The sequence below is a fragment of the Nicotiana tabacum genome, chromosome 9, assembly GCF_000715075.1.
Source record: "Nicotiana tabacum cultivar K326 chromosome 9, ASM71507v2, whole genome shotgun sequence".
Classification (NCBI taxonomy): Eukaryota; Viridiplantae; Streptophyta; class Magnoliopsida; order Solanales; family Solanaceae; genus Nicotiana; species Nicotiana tabacum.
The window spans coordinates 97,540,069-97,560,844 of NC_134088.1; the positions used below are offsets into that span (position 1 = coordinate 97,540,069).

General features: G+C 36.2%; 1 protein-coding gene across 1 annotated transcript; it reads left to right on the forward strand.

Moving 5' to 3' along the window:
* The first annotated feature begins 2,122 nt into the window (after window positions 1-2,122).
* LOC107818941 (pentatricopeptide repeat-containing protein At1g05750, chloroplastic-like) lies at window positions 2,123-3,786 on the forward strand. Its single transcript, XM_016645022.2, has one exon. It carries the CDS (start codon window positions 2,170-2,172, stop codon window positions 3,724-3,726), a length of 1,557 nt encoding a protein of 518 aa, XP_016500508.1. The 5' UTR covers window positions 2,123-2,169; the 3' UTR covers window positions 3,727-3,786.
* The last annotated feature ends 16,990 nt before the right edge of the window (window positions 3,787-20,776 follow it).

The window sequence follows — 20,776 nt, forward strand, 5'->3', positions numbered from 1 at the left end:
ATATAAATATATTTTTCACATGTAAAATTTATTCAGGTTCGGTGCGGTAAGATTCGGAACACTTTAACAAGCTTGCAAATACTGCAAATTGATGTTGTTCAGGGGTGGAAAGCATACGACTTTATATAGAGGGTGAATGGCAACTGACAGAGGATTAATTTCGATGTGGGATTGGTATAATCCGTCCCCGAAAGGAAATTGGATCTTTTAGGCGGCGGCAGTAATTTGTTTGCAACAAGGAATCAATAATGCATGGTTGTCTCTTTAACCAAGTAACAAGTAACGTTGACACCAAATTCCATTAAACAAGGAAAGCACTTTGAAAATGATACAAATTGTTATCACGTGGATGCACTGAAGATGCAACGTGTTAGTGGACATTACAATTGAAAATATGCTTTTATAAATTATGGAAAAAGTGGCATTTCCATGTAACATTTGATTCAGGTACCATTATGTGCCTATTCAACGTGGCTTAGCTTTATTCCTTTCTAAGGAATAGCCTGACTTTTAAGTCTCATAGTCAAATTATTTTAAGCAGCTGGCATAATTTATGCAATACAAATGAACCACAAAAATACTTGTTTTGAGGTAAGTTGATCCGAGGATCATTTATCAATACTTCAAGCCTCGTTTGAGCTTTATTAAGTTTACACCTCAAGTAAATCTTAAAGTACGGGGCATTTGTTGGCATGCAAAATTTATTAAATTTAAATTCAGTAAAATAATTTGGACTATATCAGTCCAAATAAATATTATGGGCTAATATAATTAGATTAATTATGTTAGTCCAATATGAATTAAATAAATAAGTCTAAATCCATTAAGCTAGCTCATTTAATCACTTCATTAGGCTCAATATGTTATCTTCCTAGAGGCCCAATTTGGTCCCACGTGTCAAATGACGTGGCATGCCAAGTCAAACGGAAGAGCCAATAGGATCATGTCATGTGTCAAAATGACAAGGCATGCCAAGACAAATTAAAAGGCCAATGAAATCGCGCCACGTGTTCCAGTGACATGTTCTGACCAATCAAATGCGGCCTTGTCACACTTTAATTTGATTGGTCGGAAAGAGTTTGTTCTTATCATAACTCTTCCCTCCCACAACTATAAATAGGGGTCTTCATAAATCAGAAAATATATCAGAAGTTATAACAAGAAGCAAGAAAGAGCTCGTGGATCAAACGCTACAAATTCCTCCACAAGTTCAAGTTCAAGCAATCAAGTTCAAGCTCAAGAACGAAGAACAAATCAAGTTCAAGCTCAAGAACAAAGAACAAATCAAGTTCAAGTTCAAGCAATCGAGCTCAAGCTCAAGAACGAAAAACAAATCAAGATTCAAGGAGTACGAGTTCAAATCAAAGTTCGTGTTAGTTGAATTCAAGATCATCGTTCGTGGCAACAACTATATATTCAAGCTCGAGCTCAAGGGCCCTTGAATTTATTTACTGTTGGAAAGAAGAATCAGAGGATTCATAGAGGTTGTACACTCAAATTATTTGAAATCAAATACAACAATTGTTGCAATATTTTTCAGTCTCGATTATTTTTCTAACACAAATTTATTGTCTACAAGAAGATAAAAGGAAATATACACGATAAATAAGCAAGTAAGTGAGAGATGGCAAGTATTAATGTTTAGAGTACGCGAAAGTTGCGTCACGTTTCATTTAAAAAGACATCAATATCTAAATAAATAAATCAATTATTATATTTATAGAATTGTGACAGAAATATATTTCGTCTAGAAAATTCCATCTGAATTTGATGAACTTTTAGTAGTACAGTCCTACGGTCAGCCACCAACACCACTAATAATCCATAACCACCACTAGTCAACACCCACAACACAATATAAATTTATATTTTCTAATATTTTTTGATACAATATCAAAATGCATGTAAACTAATTACTAGTATTTATTAGTTTCAACATTGACAAAATTGTATACATATAATTAGATGCTAAGAAAACAAATTGTTTTAATTATTTAGTATCCAAATATATTAATACAATATTTGAATACTTAAATATATCGTCAAATTTATAATTTTTAGTTATGTAGCAACAAATGGGCCTTAGAAAAGTTAAACAAAACAAATAAATACACAAGTAAATAAAAATCCTTTCATAGAGGATATCTCAACCGTAATTTGAAATATGCAATGGCCCTCCCTGCCTACACGGTCAGTGCCGCCACCTCTCTGCCGTCGACGTCTCCGCATCCGCCACTCACTCATTTCGCTCACAAAAACGCCACCACCACCGATCGCAGCCGTTCAAAATTCCAATTAGCTCTTAAGAACCCCAGCAATAATCTCGACTCTACTGCTTCTTGGACCTCGTTAATAGCCAATCACTGCCGAAACGGCCGCTTAATCGAGGCAGTTTCCGAGTTCACCCGCATGAGGATTTACGGCTTTGAACCCAATCACGTTACCTTCGTTACTATGCTCTCCGGCTGTGCCCATTTTCCCGCGCAAGCTCTCTCCATCGGATCTGCTCTTCACGCATATGCTAAAAAACTCGGGTTGGATACTCAGAATGTGAAAGTGGGTACTGCTATTATCGATATGTATTCTAAGTTTGGACTTTTGGAGCTTGCTAGATTGAGTTTTGATCATGTCGGTATCAAGAATAAGGTGACTTGGAACACCATGGTTGATGGCTACATGAGAAATGGCGATTTCAGGAATGCAGTTAAGGTGTTCGATGAAATTCCTGAGAGAGATGTCATTTCTTGGACGGCCTTGATTGGTGGATTTGTCAAGAATGAGCTTTTTGAAGAAGCTTTAGTATGGTTTCAAGAAATGCAGTTATCTGGGGTGGAGCCTGATTATGTAACAATGATTTCGGTGCTTTCTGCTTGTGCTAATTTGGGGACACTTGGTATAAGCCTATGGTTGCACCGATTTATCTTGCGACGTGAATTTAAGAACAATGTTCGTGTTAATAACACGTTAATCGACTTGTATTGTAGGTGTGGATGTGTAGAATTGGCATGCCAGGTATTTGATAAAATGTTCGAGAGAAGCTTGGTTTCATGGAACTCAATCATTGTAGGTTTAGCTGTCAATGGGCATGCAGCGGATGCTCTACTATATTTCAATTTGATGCAAAAGGAAAGGTTTAAACCAGATGCTGTGACATTTACAGGAGTTCTCACCGCATGTAGCCATGCTGGTATGGTTGAGGAGGGATTAAAGTATTTCAAAGCAATGAAAGGAGTTCATAGGATTTCTCCAAGGATTGAGCATTACGGGTGCATAGTTGATCTTTACAGCCGTGCTGGAAGATTAGAAGATGCATTAGGTGTTATTAAGAATATGACTGTGAAGCCAAATGAAGTTGTATTGGGGTCTATATTAGCAGCTTGTCGAAATCTTAAGGATGTAAGACTAGCTGAAAGGCTAATGCATTATATTTATGAGTTGGATCCGGGTGGAGATTCAAATCATGTGTTGCTATCTAATATATATGCTGCAGTTGGAAGTTGGCACGGAGCTAGCACTGTGAGGAAGAAAATGAAGGATCTTGGAATACAAAAGAGACCAGGAATCAGTTCCATCGAGATTGATGGTGTTGTTAATGAATTTGTGGCTGGAAATAGATCCCATATCCGTTCACAGCAGATTTATGCAATGCTTGAGCTGTTGTCAGGTGAGTTAAGAGTGTCTGGCTATGTTGAAGATAATGTGAATGAATCATATGGATGTGGTTGATAACTTTCATTTCTGTGCAACACATAATATAAAGATAGCAGCTTTTTGCTTTGAACTAGACAGATCTAGTTGTGTAGTTCAACTTATATCTAATTATTGAGATAGCATAAGAACAAAAATTGCACAACTCAGTACTGCAAGGAAATGAAGAGGCTTAAGCCCAACTTGGTAGCAAGTCACCCTTCTAGGGAAAGTCCATCATCTTCACAATCCTTATAAAAAAAACACCATCTTCACAATCGGTTTGTCCATTCTTTCTTTTTTCCCCAGAAAGCCCTCTAGGTCCAAAAACATTTATTGCATTCATGACTTTGAGAGTGTTCATTTGTGATAGCAAAAACTATGTTTCATTCTTAACATATCTTAGGAATAAAAAGGACAACTTTGCATCAAAACCATATATACATTTCAGCTAGATATGAAATTCTACTCCAAGTAGCTAGCCTAAGGCCATTTACACTTTCTTAAACTTTTTTTGGGCCAAAAAACCAACAAAAAACAGAAGCGTGACTCCATATAGCCTTCACCATAAACTTGGAAATAGAGATAAAACAAAATTAGTACTGCATCAACAAGAGCTGCTGGATTATAGAGAGGAGTTAAAAAAGTTATGGAGTCCGGGGTTTCTTCGGATTAGCACCATTGTGGTGCAATGGATCAGGACCAGCTGGAATTCCCCTAAGCTCCCAATCAGCAAACTTGTCATTAATCTTCCCTGAATGATTGTAGTTTCCATTTAAGCCCTTTCCAAAAGCAGCCCGCTGGCTTCCTAAAACCTGCATGCACATTTAGAAATTCTAGTTTAAGAATTACTTAATCATGGAAATCAGCAGAGGAGAAAAAGATGAAAAGCATTAGGCAAGTCATATAGAGCAAAGTTGACACCTTTCTGTTTAGTATTCTCACAGAAGCAACTTCCTTTTGTGAAATGCATTTTGAGCTACTAGTGCACCCTGCATCAAAATAAAGCAATGATCAAACACAGAAAAAATCTTTGTACATACATAAAAATTCCCAAGAGAGAGAGAGAGAGAGAGAGAGACCATGAGATTCTTGCACAACCAAAACACACAGCAAGAGGAAGAGGGTGAAACGTTTGGCAGTGAAATTAGTCATTTCAGAAGCGAACAGAAATGCAGTAGATGCAAGTTGTTGATCTATAAGTGAGTAAGAAACAAACGGATCAAGATATGGAATACACATAGAGTGAAGTTAAAGCCAATTTATAGAGCAAAGATAATGATGAGCCATGCAGCCATTTTAGTATATCATAGGAGTATACTTTTATGACAGGACAGTGCAGTTTTTAAACCCTCAGGTGATCTCATCTCATTATCCTTCTTTCAATTTTATTTGGTTTTCTTTCTCTTTACTAGTCTGCTCAAAGAAAATATTAACTCCTTTCTCTAAACGTCAAAATTGTCCCTTGCAAGTTGCAAGAAGTCAATTACTGAGTAACCTATCCAAACTCTTCTCCTAGAACTCAATTAGTCATTCATTTTTGAGACAAAAGGATATTGTCATATTAAAAGTTACCACTATTTAATTATTTTTACAATCACTTCTCCAAAATCACCTAAATTTATAAAAGGTTTCTTACTTTCAAATATGCAATTTAACCAAGCAAGCAAAATGTGTAAACTATGACGTCAAAGTTAAAAAAATATTAATATGCTAATCAGTTTTCAATTTGAATTTCACTCTTCAAACTGCACCCTATCTACCTTTTTTCTTCTAATCGATCTTTTGGGTATAGACATGTAGACTCCTAGATTTTTAAAGAACATAAGAGGCATGTAGAGAGTAGAATATAAAGAACGTTATTATTTTGGTCGCTTTGGACCAAACATATCAAATTCAAACCATTTCTTCCCTGAAATTAATTCAAAAAAAGTTTTTCAAACTCTGAAACAAATTCCAATTTTAGGGGGCAAACTAAACAAAATGTCACTGACATAATCCTACAAAATCTTAGTCGTCGGATTCAGATGAAAGTTGTAATCACCACCTTCAATATAGGATAAATAATAATTTCAAGATTTTAGTAAAATATTTATATATATCGACATTACCTGATACCAATAACCAAATGGTGAATAAATGCAATCGTAAATTTAATACTGATCCGATAACAAAACAACCCCAAAGAATATAGTAGTTGAATACAGTCGCGACTTTAAAGTTTGGAGACAAGCTATTGTCACTCGTTATTAAAAGTCAGATTAAAGCATAATGTCACCACACAAGAATTGTTGGGATACTACATAATCGTAGGAAGAAGAGCAAAGTACAAGTGCAAGTCCAATTTTAGGAGGCAAAAAAAGTGTTGTTACTTATTCTTTAAAAGTAGTATAGACCAATGATAATGAAACAGACAAAGCAGTAAATAAGATATTGTGACGTGATCATACAGTACTAGTAAAACCAATATGCTAGCTAGCTGTACATAAGACCCATAGAACTCCCAGTTTCAGTTATACTTTCGCAGAACTGATCGTCTTTCACTGTCACCTTTTCTTCAATATTTGCTTTCTTAGAGGAACTTTAAGAGTGACGGCCTCTGTTTAAAACAGCTGCATGCTTTCTTATCAACTTAAAGAAGACATTAGTAAGTAGTACCATTTTTAATGCAAAGGACACCTGCGCCTCCCTTTGCATCAGTTCTCAACTGTACAACCCAATAGGTAAGTTTGAGGATAGTACAGAGGATAACAGAGCTGGATTTTTCACATTTGAAGTAGTGCTGACTATCGATCTTAATAAGTGTAATCATTAGATATGAGTTTTTTTTTTTGTAATATAGCTTAGTATGGATAGCTATTAGAATCATATCAATATTTAGAGTTCGTTTGTACGTAAGAAAAATTTTACTTTTTTTAAAAAAAAAATTTATTTTTTTTGAAATTAGTGTTTTTGGTCATAAAATTTTTAAATTTTCACTTGAAAATGAATTTTAAAATTTTTTGAAAATTTAAAAAACTTCAAAAAGCTATTTTTCAAAATTTTCACTCAGATCACTTACAAAACTTCAAAAACAACCCAAAATTATATTGATGTTTAAACACAACTCTAATTTTCAAATAGCATTTTCACTTAAAAATATTTTTCACTTTTTTTCGAAATATTACAATTCTTATGCCCAAATGCCCACTTAAAGTTTCATGCATTACCCTTTTTCTAAGCTATAGTTTAGCAATATAATTGACTATATTCCAATAAGTATATGTTCTTACTTTAGGCAAAAGATAAAGAAGAATAAAACTATATGATTGATCTCTTTCTTGAAACCGTTTTTATATACGTACAATATATTTATGTAAAGAAGATATTTGTTTCTACTATCTTATGTTTAAGGCATTAGGCTGATGACTACTTCTCATTTTGTTTCTCCAAATTATTTAACAAAATTGTAAAATGAAAAACTTGTTTGTCCTTTAAAAGTCAGAATTAAGAGAAATGGTCACTTATCACTTATATCGAATTTTGGTGATACTACAAAATCTTAAGAATTGACCAAAGTAAAACTTCGATTCTAATATTAGGAGATAAATTGTTGTCACTCGTTCTTTAAAACTAATAGACTAGTTTCGAGGTCCATCTACATCATACTCCCTTGGCATACGACTTTTCCTCTATGAGAACACAAGATGTTTTGTGCATCAAACTATCCTTTTCTAGACTTGTGTACGAGTAAAATCAGGAATAAAGTTACACTTAATTTCTCGATGAAGAAACGAGAGACAACGTGGTTCGATGCCGGCTTGAGAAAAGACGAGGGCGCCCACAAATCAGAGCTCGGGGGGACGAATGACACGTCAAGAATCGGGCATGGCCAAACAGGAGAAGAATCGAGCTCAAGCTAAACCAAAAATCGAGGTTAAAAGGAAGACGGTTAGAGAGGACGAACGAGGAGCTGAAATATCCGCCATCAACCGGATATTATGGTGTAAAGAACCTTTTATTTTTAGACCACTGTTAGCACGCATATCAAAATAATAAAATTTATTTTTTCTAGCTATTGTTCAAAGTGTTCTTCAGTTTTTCATTTCTTTAGTTGCAAACGAGCACATCTCGAGGGCTTGATCAAAATCGATTTTCAGCATTCATGACAACTAGAAATACGGAATTTTCCCACAAAAGAATCAGTGAAAAATCTGTGTGAAATTTAAATATTCCCACGACATTCTCAGGGAAACACTTAGTGGGAAAATGACTGGTGGAAAAATAGTTTCCCAAGACATTCGTGAAAAATTTCCAGGGATTTTCCCACAGAGGGTTTCACGAGAATTTGGTGGGGTCACATAGTGTATTTTTTTACGAACGTCATAGGAAAAGTAAGAAAATATAATAATTTAATTTTCTTAAGTTTCCCACCGAATTTGTGGGAATTATTAAAAATAATTTAGATATTTTTTTATTTTACTCATGGAAGCAGTGAGAAGTATTCATAACCTGAAAATAAAAATATGAACATTCCCACGAAAATCAATGGAAAATATTGATATTTTGGAAACAATATGGACAATATTCCCACAGAGTCGGTGGGAAATCCGTGGGAAGTCTAGAAATATTTTCATGGCCAAATCTATTTTTTAGAACTACACAAGCTGCCAAATAGAAAGTACAACCAACAATACAAGACTAAATACAATTAAGCATTCAAATACCAAATTTAATATTCAATCCAATTCATTACATAAACAACACCTAATTCAATCCATTTAATAAACAATATCCAACTAAATAGAGAGTAGAACAAAAATTCAAAAAATCCAGCATTCAAGTACCATCCAAGACAAACTAATAAAAGAAACAACTCCTTAGTTATCATCGGATGGTGCTGGAGAACAGGGCACAGAAAATGCACCAGATGCTAAGGGAAATTTTATCTAAGACTTGAGACTTTTAGCATTCACTAGTGACAAGTCTTAATGCATCGTCCTTTCGGCTCATTTCTACCTCCCTTCGTGTAACGACCCGATCGGTCGTTTTGAGCATTTATACTCCTTTCAACTATTTAAAATCTTGAATAACTTCCTATGAGATATTATGACTTGTGTGAATTGTCGGATTTGGTTTTAAATTATTTTAGAGTTAGCTTGGAAGAATAAATTTCATGTTGAAAGTTTAAGTTGAAATAGTTGACCGGATGTTGATTTATGTGTAAACGACCATGTAATAGAGTTTTGATTATTCCAATAGCTAAGTATGGTGATTTTGGACTTAGTAGCGTGTCCGAAAAATTATTTGGAGGTCGATAGAGGAATAAGGTTTGAAATGGCGAAAGTTGAATTTTTGAAAAGTTTGACGGGGGAGTTGACTTTTTGATATCGGAGTCAGAATTCAATTCTGAAAATTTTTATAGATCCGTTATGTCATTTATGACTTGTGTGCAAAATTTGAGGTCAATCGGAATTGATTTGATACGTCTCAGCGCAAAATATAGAAGTTGAAAGATTTGAAAACTCATAATTCGATTCGATATGCGATTCGTAATTTCGGCATTGTTTGACATGGTTTGAAGCTTCAACTAAATTCGTATTATATTTTGGGATATGTTGGTATATTTGGTTAAGGTCCCGAGGGCCTCTAGTGGATTTCGAAAGGTTAACGGAATAGATTTCGGACAAAAGGAGCTACTGGAATTTTTATGCTGCAGAAGCTGTTTTTGGACAGCAACTGGTGCATTAGAAGAGCTGATTTTGGATACTTATATCTCAAAATCTATAAGGAATCTGAAGATTATCAAAACATAAAAGGTGTAGTCCTTTGATTCTAGTTTCCATAAAGTTAAACCATTTATCATTGGGACATTTGTACATAAAGTTATGGTTGACCGAATGAAGGCTGATAAAACTGTTTCGCCAGAAATTTCTGATATGTGGAGCCGACTTTGGAAGCTTATATCTCGAAATATATAAAGAATCTGAACATTAACAAAACATGAAAGTTGTAGCTCTTTGATTCTAGTTTCCAGAAAGTTAAACCATTCATCATTTGAACAATTGTACAGAAAGTTATGGCTGACTAAATAAAGGCTGTTAGCAGTTTATATTTGCCCGAAAATCAGGCAAAGTCGCATTTCACACATGCGACTTGCCTGGGCAGAATTCTTAAAAATGGGAGTTAGCCATTTTTACTCATTTTTGAGTTTTGAGTCTCGAATTTGGGCTATTCCAAAGGGATTTTTCATGACTTCAACTTGGGTAAGTGTTCTATATCCAAAAGTGATTATATTTCATAAATTCATGATTATATTCATCATTTATTTCGGATTTAAATGGAAGAAATCAAGATTTTTGCAAAACTTTTCAAGAACAAAATTTTTAGATTTGGAGGTCGAGTTGTTATCGGAATTTGATAAAATTGGTATGGGTAAACTCGTAATTGAATGAGTTGTCGGATTTTGTGAGTTTCGTCAGGTTCCGAGACGTGGGCCCCATGAGCGAATTTTGAGTTAAATTTGAGATTTTTATGGAAAATTTACATTTTCTTATGGAATTAATTCAAATAAATTTTATTGACTGAATCGAATTATTTGTGGCTAGATTCGAGGGGTTTGGAGGCCAATTCACGAGGCAAAGGCTTAGCGGAATAAGAATTTCACGGTTTGAGGTAAGTAATAGTTTTAAATCTGGTCCTAAGGGTATGAAACCCCAGATTATTGTATTATGTGAGTATTTTGGAGGTGATGCACATGCTAGGTGATGGGCATATGGACGTGCACCGTGGGAATTGGGACTTGGTCCATTCCGTGAAACTAGAAAGTTGAATAAGCTTGTCGTTAGCTATGTGCCCTTTCTGTACTATAAATATTTGACAATGAAGCATGCTTAGGTTATGTGATGGTGCTGTAAAGACCATAGAGGTCTTCTACATCTTAAATTATCTCCTAAATTATTGTTTTGTACTCGGTCACAATTAACTTATTTATTTTATCTCAGTCTCTATTGTTCATTATTGATGCATCATATTATTGTTATTTGGGCTGAGTATCATGACTATTGAGAGCCCGAGAGACTGGAGAGATTTATGACTTAGTGAGGCCAAGGTCCTGATTGTGAGATATTATACTATAGCACGTGAGTTGTTCGTGCAACATGTGAGTTGTCCGTGCGGATCCTTATATTATACTATAGTACGTGAGTTGTCCGTGCAACACGTGAGTTGTCCATGCGGATCCAGATATTTACACTATGGCACGTGAGTTGTCCGTGTAGATTATAGCGCTTGGGCTGTAAGAGCCCCTCCGGAGTCTGTACACCCCCAGTGAGTGCGGGTACCCATTAAGTGTGAATGCTGAGGGATGAGAGCCGAGTGGTTGAGCTGTTGTGACGAGTTGAGTAATTGTTGCCCTGAGAGGCTGTACTTGCTTTTCATTTGTTGTTTCACTTAGTTTCTATCTGTCATTGTTGTGAAATTCGCTGAAAGATTTTATATCCGGATTACATGAACTTGAACTGCATAAAACTGATTTGACTTAAACTGCTGGAATTTATAGCATGTCCACTCTCTGCTGGAATTACTGAAAATGAACTGTAACTGTGTAGCTCGTCACTATCTTCAGTTCCTTATTTATTATTGTTATTTGCTGAGTTGGTTGTACTCATACTACACCCTGCACTTCGTGTGCAGATCCAGGTGTTCTCGGACATAGCGGTTGTTGATTCTTTCACACAATTGATTTTTCGGAGATTCTGAGGTAGCTGTCGTGTTTCATAGACCTTGTCTCTCCTTCCCTATCTCCTTATTTACTGTATTTGGTCTCATACTGTTATGGACCATATTTTTCAAACTTGTATTCATATTAGATGCTCGTGTACTCAGCGACACCATGTTTTGGGAATGTTTGTATTGGTATTTGCGAGATTTGTGGATTGTGTTTAAATATTATATTTTCAAACTTAACAGAAATTATGATTTATTGAGATTGTCGGCTTGCCTAGTATCGAGATAGACGCCATCACGACATGTTAGAATTTTGGGTCGTGACAAGTTGGTATTAGAGCCTAGGTTACATAGGTCTCACGAGTCATGAACAAGTTTAGTAGAGTCTTGTGGATCGGTACAGAGACGTCTGTACTTATCTTTGAGAGGCTACATGGTTTTTAGGAGCACTTCCCTTCTTGATTTCCTCATCGTGCGATTTGATGCTATTGAGGCTTGTGCCTTTATTTCCTTCCTACTCAATCTTATGTGACGCGAAGAGCTTGTTATCAATTGGGTGTCGAGGAGTTGTAGTGGTATTGCAATCATGGTGCAGGATGTTTTTTTCCCTACGGGTTCAGGCAGGCTATTATCGTCGCCTTGTAGAAGAATTTTCTTTTATTCCAGCTCAGTATCTGTATTTTCTATGGTTTCGAGAATGTGTATGGGTTGCTACGATGTCTATGTGTTGTTATCTCACAATATTAGTGTAATGGTAAGGTGCTCGTTATGTGTTGAGGCGGTGAATGGCTCGAAGAGAGGATTTCTCAATGCATGATTAAGGCGTTCAAAATTAATTCCAGCGGAGGAAAGGCAATCGGACTATAGATGTCCAAGTTTGGTTGTTAAAGTAACAAGACTTGGTATTTGCGAGCATGGTCAAATTTTCATTGTGATGCGATGTCACCATCCTTGTTTGAACTCATTATGGTTCGCTGGTGCTACGGTCTTGGATTTAGCCTTCGAAGCAGGGTGTTATGAAATGGTGCATGAGGGGAAGTTGCCAAAGATAGCCGTGTGCAGCAATTCAGAATCGAATGGGTATTTCTAATGTTGATGGCTCGAGAAAGATGATCTTCGAAGAGGCTTAGAGTCGGTAACAATTTATTGGTTCAGGTGCTACAGAGATGCATTTTGATTTGATGCAACAGTTGGGAGGCAAAGTATGAGTGAAAACATGACGGGAAGTGTTTCGCGGTGGTTGAAGTACTAGCAGGTCAAGTAGGAGAAGTAGAGGTTTAGAAGTTGCTTATAGGAGATGGTTTAACCGAAGTAAGAGTGGCAGATTACCATATGGATTCTGTGGTAGGGTAGTCGCGTGCCTTGAGAAAGTGAAGAACGGTTTGGAATCGCGATAGAATGTGATTTGGCCTACGAACTTTATTTGGAGTGATGGTTACTGTACGAAGAAAGATTGAATATGGCAGAAAGGAGTTTGTTTGAAATAAAGAGGAATGTGAAGATCTGATTATCGTTTCAGGTGCAATATTACTTGAGTTCGTAAGGTATTGTTGAACTTTCAGTTGATGTCAATAGGGAAAGTGCAGACTTTTACAAATGGTGTTCGAGCATGAGCTCAGGAGAATTTACTTATTACGTGGTCGTTGCACCTAGTGCAGCATCGTTGGAAGATATCGGTAAGGAATTCCACATGTGGGTTATCTCTTGTGAGCAGTTAGCAGTGGCGTGATGTTGATGAAGCTTCTGCGAGGAATATTACTTGCTACCCGGTAAGAGGTCGAGTGTGTGATTGTGGCTGGTGATTCAGAATGTTCATGAAAAGCTTAACAAAAGACTTCGAGAAGTCTGGCGGGTTAATGGTGCGAGATTATGGTAATTGAGAAGGAGAAATCCTTGCGGGTTCTAAGTTTATATAATTGCAGCTTAAAGCTAAATGGGGGAGCCTGCTATTGACAATTTGATTTCATGGTTATGTGTTAAATTTTAATTTTAGCCGGAAACATATTTGTGGATCAGTTATGACTTGCAGAGATGGAGATCGAGGATAACTCGAGTAAGGAAATTCTTGAATACGGGTTATATGGAACTTTATAAAAATACGAAAATCATGGAATGATTAAATTGTTATTTTGAAGAACATAGTGCGCATGAAGTATGAATTTGATTGGTGGTGCAATTTAGATTTGAACAAAGTGGGTGACTCCCGAGAAAATTCTAATGGGTTTGAGAATTATATATAGCAATTGAGAATGTTTCTGGACTTGTGCATGGATAAAATCTGAGATTTGCATTTGAAGGTGTCGGGACTTGCGATAATTTTGTATGACTATGGACTCTACATTTCAGTATAAGAAAGGAATGAGGAACAATTTTAAATTCACATAAGGTATTTTCAGAGTGAGTGTTACGGTTGTAGTATTTATGGGGTAATTATGATGTTGTGAGACTTTACAGAAATTTTGGTGGAAATATTCTTGGGTTTGGTGACCTGTGTGGCTTGGTCGAGTTAGAGGGATTCAGTTCTGATAGCTTGGTTATGTGCAAATAAATTTCAAAGTGTTCTTAATGGTTTCTACCATGGGTTGAACCGGATATATTCTACCAGTGTAAGGAACGTGTTGTATATTATGAATTCCTCCTGGAAAGAAGCAAGATGAAGGTTACTGAATGACCGGGTATGTAATTTGCTGGTTACCCAAAGTTGATAATGAGATTCTCGTGCTTGTCACATGATGGCATGATAGATGTGGTATGTGGCGCGGGATTAAGATTTACATGTATAAGGTGGCAGTTCATTCTTGAAAGGAAGATCATGGATTTTGGACAGAATGGTCAATTTCAGATAATTAGATGAATGTTATAACTGCTCGGTAATCCCTGAGAAGGGTACGTATTTCAAAAAGAGCAAGGTGTTTTGACTTATGGATGTTCATTGGTATTGCAGTACTCACCTGGTTAATAGACTGCTGATATTTAAATTATTGCTATGTGGCACGGAAGAATTATGAAAGTATTCCTTATGGGAAGATCGTGAATGGAAGATGTATTAGTCATTTTAGGGCTGGAGTTGGGATCAACTACGGTGATTCATATGTTTGATGAATTTGGAGACTAGGAGTTCTCAGAAGTATATTATTTCGGGTTATGGCCTATTTGAGGTGAGTATTTTATTTTAACTCAGTGGAGGCATTATTTGTGTTAATTATTTGTGATAGTTACGCGTTATAAGTGTGCATATATGTGAGGTTTGAGCCGATGTGCTGGAATCGGGGCAAGTATTCATACTCGAAAGAATGCTTAGGCTACAAAATGCCTAGAATTGACTGTTAAGCGTAAATTTATAGCGTTTCTCGTATTCATACCTTAGTTGAGAATTATCTGGGCTACATTTAAGGTTACAAAGAGGCTAATTCCCCTGAATAAATGACGTAGTTACTATTTCTGCGTTAACTTGCCGATTTGAAGTGTGATAGCAGACTTTGCACATGCTTACGCTATGGCGTGTTATTTATACCAGTCCAGGAGCATGAGAATCCTATTTCATTATCATATGCATGTGTACTTGTTTAATTGCTCCTGCATGATATGCTGGGACTGGAGGCATGTGACCATGCCAGGCGATTTAAATTATCGGCACGTGAGTTGTCCATGCCGTGTGTGGGAATTCTATTTCTATGATAATTTATCTGATTTATTAATTTCCTTCCTCTACAATTGTGCATATGTGCATACGATTATCCTCTTCACAGAATTTGAGAAGTTGGTTGTAACATTGCGGTTGTGGTGGTGCTTGTTGAACTTGCAATATGGTTCTCTTCCTTGAGACATCTCCCATATTTGGGTACACGGATGGTGCAGTTGTGGCTTGAGTCATATTGATGTGGCGTATCTGTGGGATAGTTGTGTTTAATAATATAAGGTCATTGGACCTGGAATGGGTAGTATCATGTTTGATTACGATATATTCGGGAGGATAATATTGAAAGTCGGTTTAGAAAGTGATTATGGTTCTGGTTGGGGCAAGAGAGCTCCATGACTTGTTGATCTGATAAGTGGTCATGAGATTTTTGCATGTTTTTTTTATTATCAGCAGTGTACGAAGGTTTTGGAACGAGGTTTGTCTTGATGTGAGGTTTAATTCTGGTACTTGGTTGATTTGGAGTAATTACTGTGATCGGGAATGGTGTTGCGAGCATGCGAGTTGTGTAGTATGCAATGTGATTATATCTGGGGTTATGGCTATGGCTTGAAATAGGTTGTTCAGACTTATACGGTGTGTGAGATTTAGATCTTGGAAAGAATTCTAGGTGTTAGAAATTGGGTTCCAAGTTTTGGGCTAAGGTTAAATTAATAATTTTCAGTTGTGTTATGTTGTCAAGCCTATATAGAATAGGGTAACGTGGGATCACCCCCAGGTATGTGCGTGGTAAGGAGGAACATTGATTTAAAGGCTTAGGAGCAACTCTTGGCACGTTTGAGGACGGCCGTATGTTTAAGTGGGAGAGATTGTAACGACCCGACCGGTCGTTTTGAGCATTTACGCTCCTTTTAACTATTTAAAGTCTTGAATAACTTCCTACGAGGTATTATGGCTTGTGTGAATTGTCGGTTTTGGTTTTAAGGTATTTCGGAGTTAGCTTAGAAGAATGAATTTCATGTTGGAAGCTTAAGTTGAAATAGTTGTCCGGATATTAACTTATGTGTAAACGACCCCGAAATAGAGTTTTGATGATTCCAATAGCTCCGTATGGTGATTTTGGACTTAGGAGCGTGTCCGAAAAAATATTTGGAGGTCGGTAGAGGAATTAGGCTTGAAATGACGAAAGTTGAATTATTGGAAAGTTTCACCGGGGAGTTGACTTTTTGATATCGGAGTCAAAATTCAATTCTGAAATTTTTTCATAGATCCGTTGTATCATTTATGACTTGTGTGCAAAATTTGAGATCAATCGGAATTGATTTGATACGTTTCGGCGCAAAATATAGAAGTTGGAAGATTTGAAAACTCATAATTCGATTCGATGCGCGATTCGTAATTTCGGCGTTGTTTGGCATGGTTTGAAGCCTCAACTAAGTTCGTATTGTGTTTTGGGACATGTTGGTATATTTGGTTAAGGTCCCGAGGGCCTCGGGTGGATTTCAGAAGGTTAACGGAATGGATTTCGGACAAAAGGAGCTGCTGGAATTTTTATGCTGCAGAAGCTGTTTTTGGACAGTAACTGGTGCAATCGCAGAGCTGACATTGTAAGCTTATATCTCGAAATCTATAAGAAATCTAAATATTATCAAAACATGAAAGTTGTAGCCCTTTGATTCCAGTTACCAGAAAGTTAAATCATTCATCATTTGGACTTTTGTACAGAAAGTTATGGTCGATCAAATGAATGCTGGTAAAGCAGTTTTGCCAGAAATTTCTGTTTCGCCAAAAATTTCTGATGCATGGAGCCGATTTTGGAAGCTTATATCTCGAAATCTATAAGGACTCTGAAAATTATCAAAACATGAAAGTTGCATCTCTTTGATTCTAATTTCCAGAAAGTAAAACCATTCATTATTTGGACAATTGTACAGAAAGTTAGGGTCGACTAAATGAAGTCTGGTAGAAGTTTATATTTGCCCGAAAATCAGGCAAAGTCGCATTTCACACATGCGACTTGCATGGGCAGAATGCTTAAAAATGGGAGTTAGCCATTTTCACTCATTATTTAGTTTTGAGTCTCTGATTTGGGCGATTCCAAAGGGATTTTTCACGAACTCAACTTGGGTAAGTTTCATATATCCAAAAGTAATTATATTTCATAAATACATGGTTATATTCATCATTTATTTCGGATTTAAATGGAAGAAACCAAAAGTTTTGCAAAACTTTTCAAGATCGAAAATTTTAGATTTGGAGGTCGAGTTGTTATCGGAATTTGATAAAATTGGTATGGGTGGACTCGTAATTGAATGGATTGTCGGATTTTATGAGATTGTCAAGTTCCGAGACGTGGGCCCCAAGGGCGATTTTTGAGTTAAATTTGGGATTTTTATGGAAAATTTGCATTTTCTTATGGAATTAATTCAAATAAATTTTATTTATCGAATCGAATTGTTTGTGGCTAGATTCGAGGCGTTTGGAGGCCAATTCACGAGGCAAAGGCTTAGCAAAATAAGAATTTCACGGTTTGAGGTAAGTAACAGTTTCAAATCTGGTCCTGAGGGTATGAAATCCCAGATTATTGTATTATGTGAGTATTTTGGAAGTGACGAGCGTGTCGGCGTGCACCGTGGGAATTGGGACTTGGTCCATTCCGTGAAACTAGAAAGTTGAATAAGCTTGTCATTAGCTATGTGCCCTTTCTGTACTATAAAAATTTGACAATGAAGCATGCTTAGGTTATGTGATGGTGCTGTAAAGACCATAGAGGTCTTCTACATGTTAAATTATCTCCTAAATTATTATTTTGTACTCAGTCACAATTAATTTATTTATTTTATCTCAGTCTCTATTGTTCATTATTGGTGCATCATATTATTGTTATTTGGGCTGAGTATCATAACTATTGAGAGCTCGAGAGACTGGAGAGATTTATGACTGAATGAGGCCGAAGGCCTGATTGTGAGATGTTATATTATAGCATGTGAGTTATCCGTGCAGCACGTGAGTTGTCCGTGCGGATCCTTATATTATACTATAGCACATGAGTTATCCGTACGGATTTAGATATTTACACTATGGCACATGAGTTGTCCGTGCAGCACGTGAGTTGTCCGTACAGATTATAGCACTTGGGTTATAGGAGCCCCTCCAAAGTCTGTACACCTCCAGTGAGCGCGGGTACTCATTGAGTGTGAGTGATGAGGGCTGAGAGCTGAGAGCCAAGTGGTTGAGCTGTTGTGACAAGTTGAGTAACTGTTGCCCTGAGAGGTTGTACTTGCTTTTCATTTGTTATTGCACTTAGTTGCTATTTGTCATTGTTGTGAAATTCTCTGAAAGATTTTATATCCGAATTACATGAACTTGAACTGTATAAAATTGATTTGACTTAAACTGCTAGAATTGATAGCATGTCTACTCTCTGATAGAATTACTGAAAATGAACTGTAACTGTGTAGCTCATCACTATCTTCAGTTACTTATTTATTATTGTTACTTGCTAATTTGGTTGTACTTATACTACACCATGCACTTCGTGTGCAGATCCAGGTTTTTCCGGACATGTCGGGTGTTGATTCTTTCGCACAGTTGATTTTCCTGAGATTTTGAGGTAGCTGCCGTGTTTCGCAGACCTTGCCTTTCCTTCCCTATCTCCTTATTTACTGTATTTGGTCTCAGACTATTATGGACCATATTTTCCAAACTTGTATTCATATTAGATGTTGATGTACTCAGTGACACCAGGTTTTGGGAGTGTTTATATCGGTATTTGTGAGATTTGTGGATTGTGTTTAAATATTATATTTTCAAACTTAAAAGAAATTGTGGTTTATTGAGATTGTCGTCTTGCCTAGTATCGAGATATGCGTCATCATGACATGTTAGAAATTTAGGTCGTGACACTTCGCCTTTCCTTTTCCTCTCTTCGCCTTTCTTCTTCCTCCCTCTTCTTTGCCTCTTCTTCCCTTGTAGCCCTTTCTTGAAGATACAACTCAGTAATCTTCGCTACCTTCCTATTCAATTGCTCAAACTCATCCAGATCAACCGAGCAATGTGAGGAAGAATAAAAATCAGACAATCCAAAAGTACGACGACCAAGACTAAACTCTGATCCAAGGCCGTAGACTCTCCCCTTATGCACGCCATCAGCTGCCTTAATCTACAAGTCTATGATCTCCTCTTGGGATGGTTGGATTGGCCTACCTTGATCATCAATCGACGGATTTTGAATGAACTCCTCCAAGCTTCGTTTGAAAGTATCCTATAAAAAAATACAATTATTATAAAAGTAAACTTTATTAAAGAAAATTTATGCAAGTAAGTATCTTTATTTCTCAAACTTTAAAGTCAAAAAAGATAAAAAGCTTAGCAACCAGGCTGGACTTAATCACTTTAATGTGTTTCAAAATAATCTAATGTATAAAACTTACTCGCATATTGACAATGTATCAGTACTTCTAACGGAAAAAAATTACTAAACCATCTCTTTTGTTCAAATCACTACCCATAAGCCAACTAGCAGGTACCACTACCATCTGCTCTCGGTATTTTTTTGAAATAACAAAATAAAATCTACAAGAATATACTTTCATGTTCTTCTAAGTGGTGCATTGATATGAATCCAAAAATGAGCAATCTCCAGAATTATAAGTCTGTGTGTTTGGATGAATTTAGTTGATGCATCAATTCTACTAGTGACAGCTACCAGAACAAAATATCCAATTCCTTTGTCCTTTTACTTTCAATGGAAATAATAAAAACATGCATCTTAATAGTCATGTGTGAGCATGTGGTTTAGCTTTGATTCTTTTATAGGATACAGTTTAATATAATATATTATATATATGCACTACAAAATATTCTTATGCATATATAATGATCTTAGCTACTGTTCTAGGTGGGCTTTGTGAAGACGACAAAAGAACATGACTGGGCTCGTGGGTTATCACGGATTAGTAACCCCTACAATCAAGATAAGTACTAACATCCATGACAAAACTTTACAAATATTTTGGTATATTATACACATATTTAATTTAAGATTATAAAATTCAAAAAAATTTCTTACTTTTTAAAACTTTGTGCTCGGTCAAATTATGATTCATTTTAAAACAAAGCATCTTAATTGGCATCATGCTGATGTTAGTAAAGTGTGTATAGATCTTTGAGTAGTCTCACTTTAGTAGGCAAGATGGTAGCTTTTCTTTTTTATTTTTTTCTTGTTTTGGCTAATCATTGCAAGTTCTGAGACAGCGTAAGTTTTTCCTACTAAAAGTTGGTTTGCTTTCTGCAACTTTGAATCTCATCTTCAAGTACTTTCACACACAGAATTGAAACATCCATCAATCCTAACAATTCTGCCCTACAAAGCTTTCAATTATTCCAACATGTCAAAACTAGCTTTCTTCCATCCTAATAGCGGAGGCGTATCCAGAATTTTGAGAACATGGGTGTACCATTATCTTTAAGATAGTATATGCAGTTCCTTGTTTAATTTATTTTTTGGTAACTAAAACAAATTATTTTTACCAACTCAATGATACGTACAACTAAAAAATAAAACTGAAACTTGGACAGAGGTCCCAAGTAACAGAAGCCACAATTCCTGCGCATAAATTCTTTTTCCCATGGATTTCAATTTTTGACTCGGCCAAGCATTTTCTCAAACACAATATGTGCACAAATTTAATAAACTATCAAAATTAAAGACTTCAAACTTCAAGGAAAGAGAGAGTAGTTACA

Coding starts and splice junctions, on each gene's coding strand:
- LOC107818941 (XM_016645022.2), top strand. CDS start 2,170: ATGGCCCTCCCTGCCTACACGGTCAGTGCCGCCACCTCTCTGCCGTCG.